At 37.2% G+C, this 18,870-nt stretch overlaps 1 protein-coding gene and 1 pseudogene across 1 annotated transcript; both read left to right on the top strand.

Moving 5' to 3' along the window:
• Positions 1–1,805: 1,805 nt before the first annotated feature.
• On the top strand, positions 1,806–15,902 carry LOC132035492 (serine/threonine-protein kinase CDG1-like; annotated as a pseudogene).
• Positions 15,903–17,401: 1,499 nt separating this feature from the next.
• On the top strand, positions 17,402–18,237 carry LOC132035491 (uncharacterized). Its single transcript, XM_059425773.1, has 2 exons — positions 17,402–17,816; positions 17,901–18,237. The coding sequence occupies exons 1-2, from the start codon at positions 17,479–17,481 to the stop codon at positions 18,199–18,201; spliced, it is 639 nt and encodes a 212-aa protein (XP_059281756.1). The 5' UTR covers positions 17,402–17,478; the 3' UTR covers positions 18,202–18,237.
• The last annotated feature ends 633 nt before the right edge of the window (positions 18,238–18,870 follow it).

Here is an 18,870-nt window from a genome sequence, read left to right as displayed (position 1 = left end):
ATTGAATTTTGTGTCTCAAATCTCAATACCAAATGTATCTTCCAACGCATTTTCCCTACGTCCGGCCTTCGTTTTAGAAGAACCAAGGAAAAAATGAATTGCACTATATATTTTTTAAAAAGTGAAGAATAATATGTACCTTGGCACAACACCAGTCATAAATTTCTTCTGGAGTGAGAGATAACAGTTCTTCTCCAGTTTTGTCCGGAATAGTTGCCATTGCAGATCCGGTGTTATCTGTGATGGTGACTTCAAATTGGCATCTGGTATAATGCCAAACAACTGATCAAAGGGAGAAAGAAATGGATAGTTTTAAATTGTAAATAGTGGTTTGACAGAGTAAACTATGCAAATACCTGGGCGTAAGATGTGTTGATTGATGGCAAGTTGTGCAATAAAAAGCTTACTGAGACTTGAAACAACAATGAATTAGTTGGAAATGCACAAGACAACCAATACTGCATAAAAACCTCCTCTTTCTAAGAGGCTTTTAAACAAGATGGAAAAATAAACATGGCAGAGAGCAAAGAGTTTCTGGTCTCAGTGTTGCTACATCTGTTATCACAACTTGCAATGTGGTTGGTCCATAGAAAAGGATCCCGTCCTACGCATTGTAAGGACATTTCATAATCCGAATAAGTAAATAAATATCTCTTCTTATATGCCAAAACGTTAAGTTGGAACCTTAACTACGGTTAGACCACTCTATAACAGTAATCCTCTATAACATTTTACTAAAAATCCAAGTTTTCTTTGGAACCAATTTCAGTGTTACGTTATTTATATGTTCTTTATAACAAAATTTCGCTATAGCAGTCAAAAGATATCTGAACGAACGATGTCGTTATAGAGAGGTTTGACCGTATTATACAAACAAAGCATTTTTGCTCAGAGTAGGTTCTTAACTCTTCCTTGAAGCACTGATATTTTCATTTAAGGAACCATTTCAACTGACTTTCTTCTATTGTTTGTTGAATAGCTTTGATTTTGGTCCATCAGTAGTCAGAGAATACAAATGGATCTTCAGGGAATTTGCATGGACCCTTGTTCCGAGTTCTTTATTCTTCTGTATTGCTTTCGTCACAAGATGCTCTGGCTTTGTTTACCCTGTCTGTCTACTTTTTTCTCACTAAAAATGGATGGATAAGTCTCTACCTGTTAGTCATAAGTCTGATTTGTAAAATAAAAAACAAATTCACCATGCATTTTGAATGTCGTAACTATTTCAGTATATGTTGAATTGGGATTTTACTCTATGTAGACTATTATGTTTAATGTTTGCACATAAATGAATAATATTGTGTGATTGCAATATATTTTGTTGCCTATTGTGGTTGAAAAATCAGGCTTCTATTGGCAGTTATTTTGCTCCTTAGTTGGAAGAAGAGAAAAGGGAAGCTATTAATTTAAACAATTTCATAAAGCTTGGTTTATCAAAAGGAAAGGAACATGAGAGACTTTCTCAACTTGAAGAGGATATGTACTTTTTAAGTCCATGAAACTAGCTCTCAACTCACTGATGGGATCATAAACATTTTGCTTTCATGAAGATAACAGCAAAATTAAGCTATTGTACTTAGAAAAACTACATCAAATCCTTGATATGCATGAATGTACAATTAAGCAAAGCTGAGTCAACACATTTTTCCTCTGCACAAATGATCTTTGTTTGTTCCATATCTGGTGTTTATGCTATCAATTTGTGGGCTTCTTAACTGTCTGATACAAACAGAAACACATACATCTAAAGCTCTACAATTTTATCAAAGGTGGAATAGTTGTCTGGCAAGACTTCTCTTATTTTACTTGAGAAAAAACATGTCTTTTGTACTTGTTACAAGAAAGTTTGTACTTATCCTTGATAATTGAGCCTCTCGGATAAATTCATTATCTTCTTCCGAGTTAAATCCATGAAAAACCATGTCTGCATTTGGTAGTTGTAACATGGAATGCACTTTATTTTTCAGAATTAAACCTCTCGGATTAATTTTATATCATCTGCTTCCAACTTTGGTTTACGGATTTTATGTTTATTTGGCTCTATATCGCTGATAGAATCCCATCTCTATTAGACTATGACATTTTTTTTAATTCTCTAATATTGACGAGATTAAACCCTTACAGGCCCCTCAGGCGGGATTTGACCTACTACCTTAAACACATGCCTTGCAAAGTTGCATTAATTGGTGATAACTTATTCGTGAAGGTTGTGAGACCTTATTTCATAGTTGATGCTGACAACATAGAGCATAAGTTATACTTTTCTATGTCCAAACAAGTACCCTTGGCACCTCCTCCAAATGCAGAGAACACAGAGCAATCTGTTGTTTCAGTAAACTATTCAGGTTCTGTGGAAAGCTCTGAAATACCATAGAATGAAGCGGTCATGTATAATCAACCGGAGAATATCACTTCACACAAAGATTTTAGTGCCAATTCTATGCAAGAAAGATCAGGTGAGCTAGCATGATGATAATCTAAAAAAAATGCAGTCATTTGGGTACTGTTAACTATGTCTTTAGATACCATTGGTTGTATATCGTTGCCCCTGTTTAGTTAGAGTTTTGTTCCTTTTTTTCAGATATCCTTGTCGGGACAATTAAAAAAGCTCCTTCATTCTAATGTCAACAAGCAAGCATATACACCGTACACCTGAATGAAACAAAGCAGATGCATGAATTTTTTCGTTAATTCCAGCATAAATTTTGCCGTTGTTACAAAACTCCCTGTCAGCATTTATGTAATAGAAATCACTTATGATTAAGTATGATACTCACGTTATACTTTAAGCAAATATTACTGTAGTCAAGTAATATTGTGTTCATGTATAACAATTTTGGTTGTAAAATAAGCTGGTTCTTCATTTTCTGGGAAAATGGATTATTGTTCTGGCATATGAACTCCTCATTAAGAATTTGGTAAGTCATCATTTTTTGGTAACATTTTCTGTGCGATACTTTTAAGTTGCGGAAGTGCATTGTCATCCAACTTTGAGGGTTCGTACCCCTTTTATGGTTTGAATCCTACTCTACATAGTAGGGAGAGGTCAGAAGAGGAATTCTTGAAGATATCTTCTATCTTCCCTTTCAGTTTTCATGATTTTAAGAAACATCTTCTGTTTTCCTGAATGTTTGTAGTCCTTTTGTAGTTCGAATTCTTGTTCAACATAGGTCAGAAGAGGACTCCTTAGAAATACCTTACAGTTTTCATGATTCTAAAACATGTTTTGTCTGTTTTCGTTGTATTTTAAACTAGTTGAATTGTATAGATCTGTTACAGTATTGGCCTCTATGATTTTGGTGAAAGATGTCGCGGTCTCTAGTATAAAACTGTATGATTTGATACAAAGTAGGGAATTGTTTCCTGTCCTTCCTGCTTTAATTGTTTGACAATTTTAACAGGTAGGTCTTCCAGAGGAGATATAAAGCATTCAATCCCTCCTGTTTTCCAGAAAGAACGGGGACCACTGACATCATAGAGATCTTCTAATACACCATATCTTTGTATTGCTTGTGGAGCGAAGACAGAACTATATATCAAGGATTCAATGAGATTCAGTTTCTCAGAAATACATCTGGCAACAGATGATTTTTCAAAGGATAAGTGTCACGACCCAATTTGGGGTCGCGCGGGCACCTATTTTTCCCACCTCGGTAGGCGAACCCTCTCACTGAATTCACATCAATTAAGTAAAGGCGATTCATTTAAATCAATAGATACTTAGAAATTCAGCGGAAACTTCATAATATATTCAATAAACTGAAGAATCAATAAAATTACAATGATGTAACACATACAGACTCGATCCACTTCCCATGACCTGGTCTAGACTAGTACAAAAGCAACTTATAATTTCAGAATTACCACTACATTGTAAGACTCAATCTCCGTCCCGAAATGAAATGGGAGGAGGTCTTCCAGATAGGCACCGCGTATTTCTACATACGCTTCGAACAATCGCCTGAAACAAATCTACACCCCAAAAAGGGTGTAACAAGTGCAATATCAGTACAACCACACGTACTGAGTAAGTATCATAGGCCGACAATGGTTAGTAACACATATCAGTAAAGAATTCACAGATAAACATGATAACAACCCAATCAAGTCATACGGCGATCTACCACACACTGTAAATCAATACCCTTAAGCATTAATTTCACTCTAATAATTCACCAGTCAAGCTTACAACGATATCGGAACTCACATATCATTAAATCGATCGTCTCAGTCTAGTAGTCAACTCATCGTCAAGACACCCGTTATCCTACATCACTTAGAGACCAAACATATAACTAATCTTACGGTCGGTCTATAGGATACCTCAACAAGTTCAATCAATAAATGCAGATCCAAGTACACGTCATTGCCTAAGTAAAGCATCTAATCCCAAATGTGCCAAGTCTGAATAAATCAATCTGAATCCAATCATCATAGGTAAACACCAAATCATCTCAAACAAGCCATAATGCAATGCAATGCAAGATGTATCAATGCAAGATGTATGGATGCGATGCCATGCCATGCAAATGAGGTGTACACATGTACTCCGGATGGAAATATCGACGTCTCGATAGCACAACCCAGTGTGACTCGCGAAGTCTAAGTGCCACCGGTCCCGGATCTTTGCCAAACAGATAGACGGGACCCTGGCTAATTGCTCACAGGGGGAGTCTCACCGACACCACTCTCGGGGACCCGCAGAGTCCATGCATGAACAAACGATTCCTGGATAACATCGGAATCGGCCATGCAACAACGATGCCCGAATATAACCATCGAACATCGGCCTCTTCACATTCACTCAAAAGAGTTTATCAAAATATCAATTTCGCTCCATCAACGATACCGGATCATCACCGGGTATCGGCCATGCATCGTGAATATGAGAGAATGCATGCAATGCATATGTCAACGATTCCGGAATTGAACCTCGAACATCGGCCTTCTCACAATCACTCAAGTAAAAGAGTTTGTCAAACACCAATTTCATATAATCAACGATTCCGGAATGGATCTTCGGACATCGGCCTTTTCACAATCACTCAAGTAAAAGAGTTTATCAAAATACCAGTTTCACTCAATCAACATTACCGGATCATCACTGGGTATCGGCCATGCATCATGAATATGAGGGAATGTATGCAATGCATATGTCAACATCAACCACCAAGTTCAATATCACAAGTACCAATAATGGGGTACGCCAACGATGTATCATATCATAATACCAACAATGGGTATGCCAATAATATATCTATATCACAATACCAACAGTGGGTATGCCAACAATGTATCTATATCACAATACCAACAACAGGTATGCCAACAATATATCCGAACCAAGACGGATAACAGGATCTAATTTCTATCAACAACTCATGGCATCAAGCCAACACAATAGAACAGTCAAACACCACACAACAGGGTGGCTAGTCCCAACATACAATAGGACAATCAGTCGATAATACATTATTACCACTTCCTTAAATCAACTTATAAGCTTAGAACACGAATCTCACCCTACACTCAAAATCCTTCATCACAACTCATTTAGAACTCAATCACAATTATTGGTACATTTTATCCTCCCATTTATCCACTAGATTCACTTTAAATGGCACAACACAAGTAATCACATATTACGGGAAATTTTCATCATTAGACACAACAATAGGTTTCATCCGCTACTTCCAAGTCACATATATCCACCGATATTAACGAAAAACCACATCAAACAACCTAAGGAATCTACAGGCCACATGCCCGAACACATAAATCGCACACAACAATATCATCCTAAGATTCCATCCCAAATATCCAATTCCTATACATGCATTATCCGTTCCTTCTAATACACGTATATATGAAACTAACCAGAGTCTACCGAAAGGGAAGCCATAACCTACCTGGCAGCCGAGCAGGTGCCACGAACCCACACGTTGCCTTGTCTTTTGAAGAGTCTCCAAATAACCAAACTCTATCACATATGAATTCTATGTAAGAAACCATGAACAATGATACCCATATTGGCTACTTTCTATTCGGGTCAAATTCCAACCCTTAATTTAGGAAAAATGGGTCTTAAGGGCAAAACGGGAATTTTATGACCAAAATACCAAATTCAATACCAAAAGGGAAAAACCCATTACTTAAATCATAGGAATACTCAATTAATTCTTAAAATCATCATTGTTAAGAAAACTCTCAAATTTGGGTCTAAGAACCCTAAGTTTGATTCAAGAATTTCAACTATAGAATAGAATATTATTAGTTAACAAGCCAAGATATATAATTATCTAGCATAAATAGAAACATTAACATCATTTATTCATAATCTAGGAAGCCAATTCGTTTTTAGAACTCTTTCATGAAAAACCCCAATTTTGGGTTGAAGAACCCTAGGTTTTGCATAGAGATTTTTGAAAGAGGAAGGGTTTTACAAAGCCAAAATGATGGATTAATTAATGAAAACTATTAAGCATGAGCTTTAGAACTTACCCATAGGAACAATCTTGAGAAATAATCAAGAATCCATTCATTCCCAAGCTTCCAATAGAGAAGGTATCCTAAATGAGGTCCAAATCCTACATAGTCTCTGTTTTTCCTCAATTTTCATGGCAAGATGACCATAAAATGCTGATTGGATGGGACCATTTGGATTCCTCATGAAATTTCCCTGAATTTTGGCTTATGAATCGCCTCATTTGGACTTAAAATGAGGGAGATATGAGGGTTTTTATATTGGACTCGACTTCAGTTTTCTGCGGGACCGCCGCAGTGGAAACCACTACCGCTACAGCTGTCAAACCGCTATAGCAGTCACAAGGATTCTATAGTGGTGCCGCCCCAGCAGTAAAGTGTCCGCTGTAGCGGTCACCAGACACCAGATGACCCGATCTTTTGGTTTTTCGCCCCGAAACTCCGAAAGCTCATTCGGAACTCGATTTTGACAAACCAAATATGTAGATATAGGTAAAAACGCGCTACAAACTCATTCGTGCACTCAAAATTCCCAACGGATATACCGTTGACTAAGTCAACTTTCGAGCGACCAAAAACCCCCTTTCCAAACCAAGTCCCAAAATGCACCCGAGTGCATAAGGAGCCGAACCAGTCCCACCAATGCTTTATAAATCAGTCTATGAACCTCTCGGAATCGATGGATCTCCGAATGAAATTCGTTCACCCAAAAGTCAACTCCCGGTCAAACTATTTTCGTTTAAAGCCAAATTTTTATAGAAAACATTCCAAAGCCCAAAACGATGCCTAGGAAGTCATGCCAATTATCTTCTCGGGTAAAAATAGTTCTAACGAGACTTAGGAACCGTTCAACGAGGGCAAAAACGAAAGAATCATGGTAACGACAATATGGGTCGTTATAATAAGTTGCTTGGAGAAAGTGGATATGGTCATGTATAAAAAGGTCGGTTAAAAGATGGGCAGGTCATTGCTGCAAAGGTGCGGAAGGAAGCAAACACACAAGGGTTTTCGAGGTTTCATTACGAAGTTTATGTTTTGAGCTTTGTACGTCACAAAAACATTGTGATGCTTTTGGTTTATTCTTTGCAAGGAAAATGTTAACATCTAAGGAAAATGTTAACATCTTGGTCTATGAATTCATCTACAATAATTCTCTTGAGTGGCACTTATTCGGTATGTATAATTTGATAATCACACACTTCCCCAGCAACATAAAGCTCATAAGTATTTATGTTATGTAATCAAATTGAAGTTAGGTTGTTATCTTATTCCAATAGACAAGCAAAGTATAAATAAAGTACATCACGGTGCTAACTAAGGAAAGAAATAAAAAGGATTCCTACAAATCTGTCCTACAAATCCCTACAAATCTGCTTCTTAACTATGGCTATGTACATTACTAATAATAAGTCTATATACATTCTGTAACACTTCCCCTCAAGCTGGAGCATAGATATTGATCATGCCCAGCTTGTTACACAGATAATTAACTCGAGTTCCATTCAAAGCCTTTGTGAGCAAATCAGCTAGTTGCTCTCGTCTTCTTTATGACCAGTGGAAATCAAGTTTTCTTGAATCTTCTCACGAATAAAGTGACAATCAACCTCAATATGTTTAGTTCTTTTATGATACACCGGATTTGAGGAAATATGAAGAGCAGCTTGATTATCACACCAGAGTTTTGCTGGTGTATGATGCTTCAATCCAATTTCAGTTAAGAGATGATGTATCCACATAATCTCACATGAAAATTGTGACATAGCTCTGTACTTGGATTCTGCACTGGATCGAGATACAACACTTTGCTTCTTACTCCTCCATGCTACCAAGTTCCCTCTAACAAAGACATAATAGCTTGTAGTAGATCTTCTATCAATTTTGGATAGAGCATAATCGGCATATGCGAAACACTCAATACGGGTATGGTTGTGATTGCTATACAATATGCCAAGTCCAGGAGCTCCTTTCAAGTAACATAGAATCTGTTCCAAAGCTTCCTAATGTTTGACCGTAGGTGCGGACATGAACTGACTAACTACACTTACCGCAAAAGCAATATCGAGACGAGTCATAGTAAGGTAGTTTAACTTCCCAAGCAACCTTCTATATCTCTCCGGATCATCAAAAGGATCACCATCATCTTTCATAAGATGTACACTAGGAACCGTTAGATCTTGCCGGGGGTTTGGTGCCAATCTTTCCGATGTTGCCAAGAAGGTCAAGAATATACTTCCTCTGAGATAGAAAAATTCCCTTCTTGCTTCTAGCGACTTCCACTCCTAAGAAGTATTTCAGTTGTCCCAAATCTTTCGTGTTAAACTTAGTATGCAAGAAAGACTTGAGAGAAGAGATTCTTGCATAATCACTTCCTGTAATAGCAATATCATCAACATATACAACAAGGAGAATAGTTCGATCCGATGATTGCCTGTAGAAGACTGAATGATCACATTTGCTCTTTTGCAATCCAAACTCCTGAACGACCTCACTAATTTTTCAAACCAAGTCTAGGGACTCTGCTTCAAGCTATACAAAGACTTCTTCAAATGACAGACTTTCCCATACTCCCTCTGAGCAATTAAACCCGGTAGTTGCTCCATGTACACTTCCTCTTGAAGATCGCCATGAAGAAACGCATTCTTGATATCCAATTGATGTAAAGGCCAATTCTCAAAAGCAGCTCGAGAAATGAACAAGCGGATAGAAGTCAGTTTGGCAACTGGAGAGAAGGTGTCTGATTAATCCACTCCATAAGTCTGAGCATACCCTTTAGCTACAAACCTGGCCTTAAGTCTTGCCACAAAACCATCTGGATTGACTTTAGTTATGAACACCTACTTACATCTCACTGGTTTCTTCCCGTCGGGTAAATCTACCAAATCCCACGTGTGGTTTTCCTCTAAGGCATGTATTTTCTCAAGCATCGCATCTGACCATCCAGGATGATTCAAAGCCTCCTTCACAGTTTGGGTACAGAAATAGAGTCTAGAAGCAATCAAGGATCTAGACATAGAAAATAATCGATCATAGGAAATAAAATTAGCAATGGAATGCGTGGATTTGCAAGTCCATGTACCTTTGCGAAGAGCAATTGGGAGGTCAAAGTTTTCTGGAGGATTAGATAGAGGAGGATCTAATGACAAAGGAACGGGTGCAGGGCATATATCATCAGTCTCTTGTCTTCTCGAATAAACTTGAACAATTGGCGATCTTCTTTGGAGTAGGTCAGCGAAGGCACTGTGATCGATTGGTGCTCAATAGAGTAACTACGAGATGGAAGAATAACATCATCGATTGTTTTTCTGACACGAGTAACTTCCGATAAACTAACCACTCATCTTCCTCCCCATGACTTGTAGAATTGGGAGGTGCATACAAGAATGGTGTAGTCTCTAAAAATACTACATCATTTGACACCAAATATTTGCCAAGTTTAGTAGAATAACATCGATACCCCTTCCGAAGACGAGAATAACCCAAGAAAACACACTTCAATGCCTTAGGGTCCAAGTTGATTACAAATGGTCCAACATCTCGAACATAACACGTGCTCCCAAATACCTTTGGTTCCACTGGAAATAGTGACTTGTTTGGAAAAATAACACTGTAGGGCATATTACCAACAAGCACAGTCGATGGCATGCGATTAATTAGAAAACAAGCCGTAGAAACTGCATTGGCCCAAAACTGTTTAGGAACCTTCATTTGAAATAAAAGCGCCCGAGCTGTCTCAAGTTAATGCCTATTATTTCTCTCAGCAACTCCATTTTGAGAAGGTGTATCAACACATGATGACTGATGGAGAATACCATGTTGTCTCATGTAGGACTGAAATGACTCTGACATGTATTCTTTAGCATTATCACTCCTCAAAGTACGGATCCTAGCATTGAATTATCGTAGCATTGAATTGAGTTTTGACTTCAGCACAAAAGGCACAAAAATGGGTAAACACTTTAGAATGACTTTTCATAAAATAAATCCAAGTCATTCGAGAGAAATCATCCACAAAAGTGACAAAATACTTATGTCCAATTTTGGAAACGACAGGACATGGTCCCCAAACATCATAATGAATTAGCTCAAAAGCTGACTTAACCCTTGGACCTAACGTGCTGGGATGATGTTTTGCAAATTGACATGACTCACAGTCCAAGGAGGAAATACTTTGAAACTGAGGACAAAGCTTCTTCAACATAGGTAAAGAAGGATGTCCCAATCGACAATGTGCTTCAAATGGAGACACAACACTTGAGTAGGCAGCAACTCAAGGCTCATATTCATCAAGGATATACAGACGATCAAATACATGTCCTTTACCAATAACTTATGCGTCACAAGATCACGAAACAGACAAAAATAAGGAAAGAACGAAATATAACACTTAAGGTCCCTGGTAAGTTTACTCACTGAAATCAAATTAAAGGCCAACTTCGGTAGACTTAATACCGATGACAGAGTAATGGACGAGGTTAGTTTAACAGTCTCGGATCCCACAATATTACAGGTTGAGCCATCAGCTACCTTCACAGGAGAAAGTTTTTTGTGTGCTTGAAAGCTAAAAAATACATTAGGATTACCGGTCATGTGATTTGTGACACGCGAATCAATGACCCACTTATTTGAAGAGGAGACAAGGCATGCTTTACTTGACTCGACAAGAGTAGTAACTGAAATAGATTCCTTAAGTAATTTTTGATATTCAAAAAATTTTGCAAACTCATCCGTCGAAACCAAAATCATTTTGTCAAAAGATGGACTTGCCATTTTTTTTCTTTTAAAACTAACAAGACTAGTAATAACAAAATGAACTAACAGAGAAATCAACAATGCTCTGCCAAAAATACCCAACAAATCTTTTGACCTAGACAAAGATAAGAAATTCAACTTTGTCTTACCCAACCAAAATAAGTGATTTCACCAACAATAGAGAACCAGCAGATACCAAACAAAATAGACTTCAAAATCAGTACAGAAGCAACCAAAGAATCAGATCTGACCCAACCAAAATCGAAGTAATTTCACCAACAGTAGAAAACCAACAAATACCAACAACACAGACTTCAAAATCAATGGAGAAACCACCAGCGAAATAGATATATAGCCAAAGAAAATCTCAGCCAAATAAGTCACAAATCAATCTCAACAACGGATGAACAAGGTCCAAAAATTATCTAGTATCCAGAAAATCAAGTGTCGAGCCAAACAAACAGATCTGACCAGCCTTATTCAGAACTATAACTACAGAAGCAAAAAAAATGAACAGACAAGTTGGAACAGGACCACCTGAAATTCGAGAACAGCCTTCAAATAAGGTCTGAGGGACAGACAAACACCAGAATGAAGCCGGAAATGACGAGACGAAGCCGTAAATACAATCCCCGAATGATTCCGCCGGAGCACGCACCGGCGCGTGACGGACAGGTGGAAAGTATAGCCGGCTCGTAAAGGTCACTCTCTTCACACCCTGTCACCCGAGAAGACTATTTCAACCAAAAAATCTGATCCACGTCCTGCTATGGTGGAGGTGACACAAAATGACCACTTCAAAGTGATCGATTCAAAATCCAGAATCTCTTTCAGTAACAAAGTCAAAACAAGATAGATTTTTTTTCTTTGAAACAGAATTGAAACAAGTTGGATGAGCCTATAGGCTCTGATACCATGTAATTGAATTGAAGTTAAGTTGTTATCTTATTCCAATAGACAAGCAAAGTATAAATACAGTACATCACGGTGCTAACTAGGGAAAGAAATAAAAAGGATTCCTACAAATCTGTCCTACAAATCCCTACAAATCTGCTCCTTAACTATGGCTATGTACATTACCAATAATGAGTTTATATACATTCTGTAACATGGGTTATATCTTGACAGAGAATGCAGAAAATGTTCTTGAGTGGCACCGTAGATATGCTATTGCCATTGGCACTACAAAGGGCTTCCGTTTTCTGCATGAAGAATGTCGTGGAGGTCCATTATTATTCATCGTGACACGAGGCCGAGCAATATCGCTCACTCATGACTATGTTCCCATGGTAAATTTACACATTTTGATTCAAATGCATAGAACTTTTAGGCTGTTAATATTGTTGGACTAAATAGAATGAACGAAACTTTTTAGTTACCCGGTGACCTGAATAAAATCAGCGGGAAGCTAATATTAATTCCGTTCTTTCTATGGATGATTCGTTTGTTTTCATTTTTCATAGCTAGGTGACTTTGGCCTAGCTAAGTGGAAGACAAATGAGGATAAGATATACACAAGGATACTTGGCACATTGGGGTGTGAACAAGTCCTTTAACTCATTGGATTCATAGAATCTTATATTGTCTATAGATGACAACCTTGTGGCAGATATTCACCAAAAGCTTCTCTTACTTCATGCAGATATCTTGCTCCTGAATATGCAGAGAATGGCATCGTGTCTGTCAGAACAGATGTCTACGCATTTGGCATTGTTCTTATACAACTACTTTCAGGACTCAAAGCCATAGATTCAATGAGAGAGGACGGTATCATTCCCTTAGACAATGGGTGTGTTCTTTGGGTTTTTTTTACTTGGCATGGCAGTCAAATGTGATTCCCTTAAAAAATGTAGCTAGTTTAGGGATCTTTCATTTTCGAAAAAAAAAAAATAGTGCAATTTTAGCGGAAGTTTCTCTTTTGTATTTTCAGGCAATGGCACTCATTGAAAAACTTTCATTGCATGAGCTCATTGATCCTCGCATAGGCGACTCTTATGACACATTTGAAGTGTACCACATGACTAGAACAACATTCTTGTGTGTGCAGAATGACCCTGAGCTGCGTCCATCAATGGGAGAGGTAAAATTTGTCAATTTATGGAGTTAATTTGTTGATTAACTGCTAAATAATAGAAGAACACTGAACATATAATCAGCCTGCTAATCCATGTCAAAGATCTTATTCTTTTTGGTTTGAAGTTTCATGTACCAGTACATCTTTATTTTCTTCATAATTTTCTTCCATGCAACATTAAAGAGGCATAAACAAAAAAAATATAGGATTCTTCTATTGAAATACAATCAATGTTATAACTCTGAAGCAGTAGTATACAACAAAGTAGTGATAATTTTGAACATCAGAAATCAGAATCTTTTCTGTCCTAATTTGGAATTAAAAACTTTGTTCTTGCTTTGTATTTTGCTCTCTGCTACAAGGTTGTGTCTGTTAAGTATCATCTTATTTCTCCAACCTCTAATCAGAGGCGGATGGAGCACTGTAACTAGGAATTCAATTGAACCCCAAACTTTCGATGCGGGTATAAATTTATGCATAAAAATTTACTAAAATTACAAGAAATAGTAGATATGAACCCATAACTTTAGAAATATAATGGTTCAATGCTAAAAAATTTAAGAGATTGAACCCCTAAAGTTTAAATCCGCCTCTGCCTCTAATTTATTGTCTTTTTCTCGTGTCCAGTTGAGTATTGGCTTCCGTTATTTGATGATGTAAAACTAGAGATAGATTGCATACGAGGGACTCTTTTGATTTCCTAAAAGAAAGATGAATTGCCAATTCATTCTAGTTTACCATAAGGAAAACTAACTGCATTTTGGAAAGATGGGGAGCTGGAATTTTCATCTTTATTGTTTCCTAGCAATTTGTCGCGTCGTATTTGTCGCGTCAATTCATCCATCACCAAAGCGAATAGAAATAGGCTAAGAGCTGATCCCTGATGCAACCCCATCAGAACAGGGAAGTGCTCCGAGGTGAGGTGCCTTGGTGTATGTTGTTCGTGGATGACATAGTCCTGATTGACGAGACTCGCAGCGGAGTTAACGATAAGCTGGAGGGCTGGAGACAGGCGTTAGAGTCTAAAGGATTTAAATTGAGTAGGACCAAGACAGAATACTTGGAGTGCAGGTTCAGTGGCGTACCGCATGAGACTGACAAGGAAGTGAGGCTTGGTACCCAGGCCATTCAAAAGAAAGAAAGTTTCAAATATCTTGGGTCTATTATACAGGGAGATGGGGATATCGACGAAGATGTTTCACGTCGTATTGGTGTAGGGTGGATGAAATGGAGGTTCGTCTCGGAGTCTTTGTGTGACAAGAAAGTGCCACCAAAACTTAAAGGCAAGTAAAGTGGTGGTTAGACCGACTTTATTGTACGGGGCGGAGTGTTGGCCAGTCAAGAACTTTCATGTTCAGAAGATGAAAGTCACGGAAATGTGAATCTTTGCGATGGATGTGTGGGCATAGTAGGAGGGATATAATTAGGAATGAAGATATCCGGGACAAGGTAGGAGTGGCTTCGGTGGAGGACAAGATGCGAGAAGCGAGGCTGAGATGGTTTGGACATGTGAAGAGGAGAGGCACAGAGGCTCTAGTGTGGAGGTGTGAGAGGTTGGCTATGGACGGTTTCAGGAGAGGTAGAGGGAGGCCAAAGAAGTATTGGAGAGAGGTGATTAGACAGGATATGGCACAATTTCAGCTTACCGAGGACGTGACCTTAGATAGGAGGTTGTGGAGGACTCAGATTAGGATAGAAGGCTAGGTTGCTTATCCTTCCACCATAGTAGTTGTAGTTTTGCTCATTCGTTTATTGCCATTTGATTTCTGCTTATATTTGTTGGGCCTTTGTACTTTGATTATTTTATCTATCTATGGTAGTTAATGCTCCTTTCTACCATGACTTTCTCGCTTTTGTTATTCCTCGTTTTCATATAGTTTTTGATATGCTTGGCCCTATCTGATCTTTTGTCTTGTTTTCCTCTTGTTTTCCTCTCTTGAGCCGAGGGACTTTCGGAAACAGCCGCCCTACCTTTCAAGGTCGGAGTTAGGTCTACGTACACTCTGCCCTCCCCAGACCCCACATGGTGGGATTCTACTGGGTTTGTTGTTGTTGTTGTTGTTGTATTGTTTCCTAGCAATTTGCATTCTGTCATTTGCTTCTTGATAGTGTGCATCCTAACATCCTATTGCTCGTAAGGCGTCATGATGTAGATGGTTTCACACCATCATATCGATTTGGTGATACACTGACCATTTGTCATGGCCAGTAAAATTGTGGAAGAAATTCTTGATTATGAATATAAATAACGCTTAGAGAAGTTAAAGGAAAGCAGGTTTTTCTTGGGGGAGCGGGGTGTTAAGAGTTGGAAGGTACTTTGTAGAAGAGAGAGAATTGATTGTATACCTGAACTCTACTCATCTGTAATCATAAAACAACTTAATTTTGGTAAAGAAGTAACCTGATGTAACCACACAAATCTTGCTTACTGAATATGGATAGCATATCTTCTTTGTCATTTTACTCAAAGTGATGAACTAGCCGGTTGCAAACATAAACGTAGGTCTTGCGTCTTCTTCAAGGGGGGTTAGACCACCTCCACCGGATTGCGGAGCAGTTTGTGCCTCAATTTCTTCCACATCTAAGTAAATAGAAATGAGATTGCGATCAGCCATGTTATGTTTAATTTGTTGCTGCTACTATATTGGTATGTCTTACATTTCGAGTCCGGAGCCAAAATGGCTTGTTTTTGGAGCTAATAGACTAAAATAGGATGCGTTTTTTTTTTTTTAATACCAAAATGGGTATTTCGTTGGTTATCCAACGAAATACCCAAAAACAAAACTGTTCCGGTCCGGATATTGTTGCATTTTGCTACACTTGTAGCGAAATGCAATAAATGTTTTTTTTTTTTGCATTTCGTTTATATTCCAACGAAATAGATTTTTTTTTTTTTTTTTTTATATTTAGTTTATATAAAAACGAAATAGGATTTTTTTTGGTATTTCGTTTATATAAAAATGAAATAGGAAAATAATTTTTTTTTATTTCGTTTATATAAAAATGAAATAGGAAAATAATTTATTTTTTTATATTTCATTTATATAAAAATGAAATAGGAATTTTTTTTTTTTTTTTTTTTGTATTTCGTTCATATACCAACGAAATGTGACAGAATTTATTTTCTCCCATTTCTCTAGAATATGAACGAAAAACCCCTTCTTCTTTTTTTTTTTACCGTTTTCTGCTCTCCACATCGCTGTGGTTTTAATTTTATTTTTTTGTACATTTCTGTTGGTTCAATCAGTTTCAGACAAAGCATTGAATAGTCGTCAAAATAATATCTTTTACATTTCGTGACTTATGGCCTGTTTGGCCAAGCTTATTTTTTCCCCAAAAGTACTTATTATCAATAAGTGTTTATTTTAAAAAAAAGTAAGGTGTTTGGCCAAGCTTTTGGGAGAAAATAAGTGCTTTTGGGGAATAGGAGAAGCAGTTTTTCAAAAGCTAAAAAAAATAGCTTTTGCACAAAAGCACTTTTTTGAAAAGTACTTTTGAGAAAAATACACTTAGAAGCACTTTTTAAAAGTTTGGTCAAACACTAATTGCTGCTCAAAAGTACTTTTTAAATTAATTGGCCAAACACAAACTGTTTTTAGTCAAAAGTACTTTTTTGATACTTTTCAAAATAAGCTATTTTTATATGCTTGGCCAAACAGGCTATTAATTTCCGAAATTTTTTACTTTTCTCCGTTTATAAATATTGTCCTATCTTTACCTATGGTATATCCTTCGTCTTTCAATTTTCTTTTATCCATCTCATATCTTTCATACATTGTTTTTCTCTTATCTTTTTCATATCCTTCAACTTTTATTCTTTCTCTCATATATTTCATAAAAGATGACGGAAACTCATGTTAAAGTGTATTTATTTTGGGTTGGTGAAGTTGTGTATGAAGCAAGTTCGGTTAGATACAGCCGTGGTCCTGAAAATAGGGCAAAGGTTTCCAATTTCCCTAAAATATGATCATTTGCAACGCGTCTTAAGGAGTAAAATGTTCGTAAATGATCCTGAACTTTTGGTGGTTATAACCGGACGATGTCCAAGTTCATTTACAGCCGATGGTTCACCAATTTATGGTGAGATGCCAATTACGGACGATGAATCTTTATTGTCATTTATTCGTTGTCCTGAGATTTTTAAAAATCACATATGCATAGCGGCGCTTGACATGCATGCTACAGTTCAACGCTCTACCCAGGTTGAAGTACCGACCGACAATGAGTTCGATTTTGGAGGTACTACCTATCTCCCAAGTTTGAATATTGATTTTTCAAGGGGTATAGTTCAACAACAAACAATTGTAGGATTTGGTAGTCAGTCAAATGATACAACTAATTATGGTACACAGTATGATGGTGTGGCTTCAACGCACTATCATAACTCTGATTGGAGTCGGCAGAATCGTGAGACGGGTGGACCAAGTAATGCTACTACGCAGTTTCATAATTTGAATTGTAATGTACGACACCCTTCACATCCAGGTCCAAGTGAATTGGACAGTGATAGGTAAATATAATCATATTTTGTTCACTTTATTCATAGATCGTATAATTGTGTTTGACTTGTAAATTCTATGTTTCTTATTTATAGGCATAACGATTTTGAAGATAACCCCACATTGACTCAGCTCACACAAATTGTGAGCAATAACGATTTAGCTAATGATATAATAAATGAGTCGGATAGCGATAGTCCATTAGATCATGAAGGGATGGACAATGATCAATCGTCTGCCGACGGTGACGATTCTGATGAAGATGTTGCGGCCTCCGGTGATCTTAGTGTTAATTATCATTCAAATGTGATCCCATATTTGGATAATACAGAAGAAGTAGAACCGGAAGATTTTGCATACATGAGAGATAACGAGTCTGTTCGGGCTGCACTTTGAAATTCCAGTAATCCTAAAGTTATCAAATCAGGTTAGTTTTTTGCGACTAATTTTTTTAATAATATATTATTTTTGAATCTTGTGATTTTAATCGGTGTAATTAGGAGTTGATTTTTTTTTTTGTACATGCAAATAGGTATGTTATTTCACAACAAGAAGCAAATGAAAGGTGCAGTGAGACTCTATAATATAGCTCACAAAAAAGAATTTAAAACGGATCAAGCCAAAGGTACATTTTGGAAGGTTACTTGCAAGCGGCATGAGGAAGGTTGTAGTTGGATGATCCGTTTTTCATTAATCGGAAGTGGTATGTGGAAAGCAGGAAAAGTGATTGAGCCACACAATTGTGACACGGATGATTATACAGAGGATCATTTCAATTTGAATAGCAACATGATTGCACTTAACTTTTCCAAACTTTTATATTTTGTTGCATACTTTGTGAAATGCCAAAAAATTGGCTTGGAAAGTCAAATCCATTTTTTTAGCATGGACAAGTCAAATCCCAATTTTTTTTTTACACGGATTCCTTGGTCAGGCTGTTGAAAGAGCTAACACTTTGTTACAATTGCATTCATCCAGTTTATAAATAATCGGACTACTTCAACCAAAAAAATGTAAACTTTCAACCAATATTCATCGTATTCGATTATCTATATCTCAAACTAA

This window comes from Lycium ferocissimum, chromosome 10 (genome assembly GCF_029784015.1).
Source record: "Lycium ferocissimum isolate CSIRO_LF1 chromosome 10, AGI_CSIRO_Lferr_CH_V1, whole genome shotgun sequence".
NCBI classification, from domain to species: domain Eukaryota; kingdom Viridiplantae; phylum Streptophyta; class Magnoliopsida; order Solanales; family Solanaceae; genus Lycium; species Lycium ferocissimum.
The sequence above is the reverse complement of the archived record's forward strand: the minus strand, read 5'-3'. Positions and strand labels throughout refer to the sequence as shown.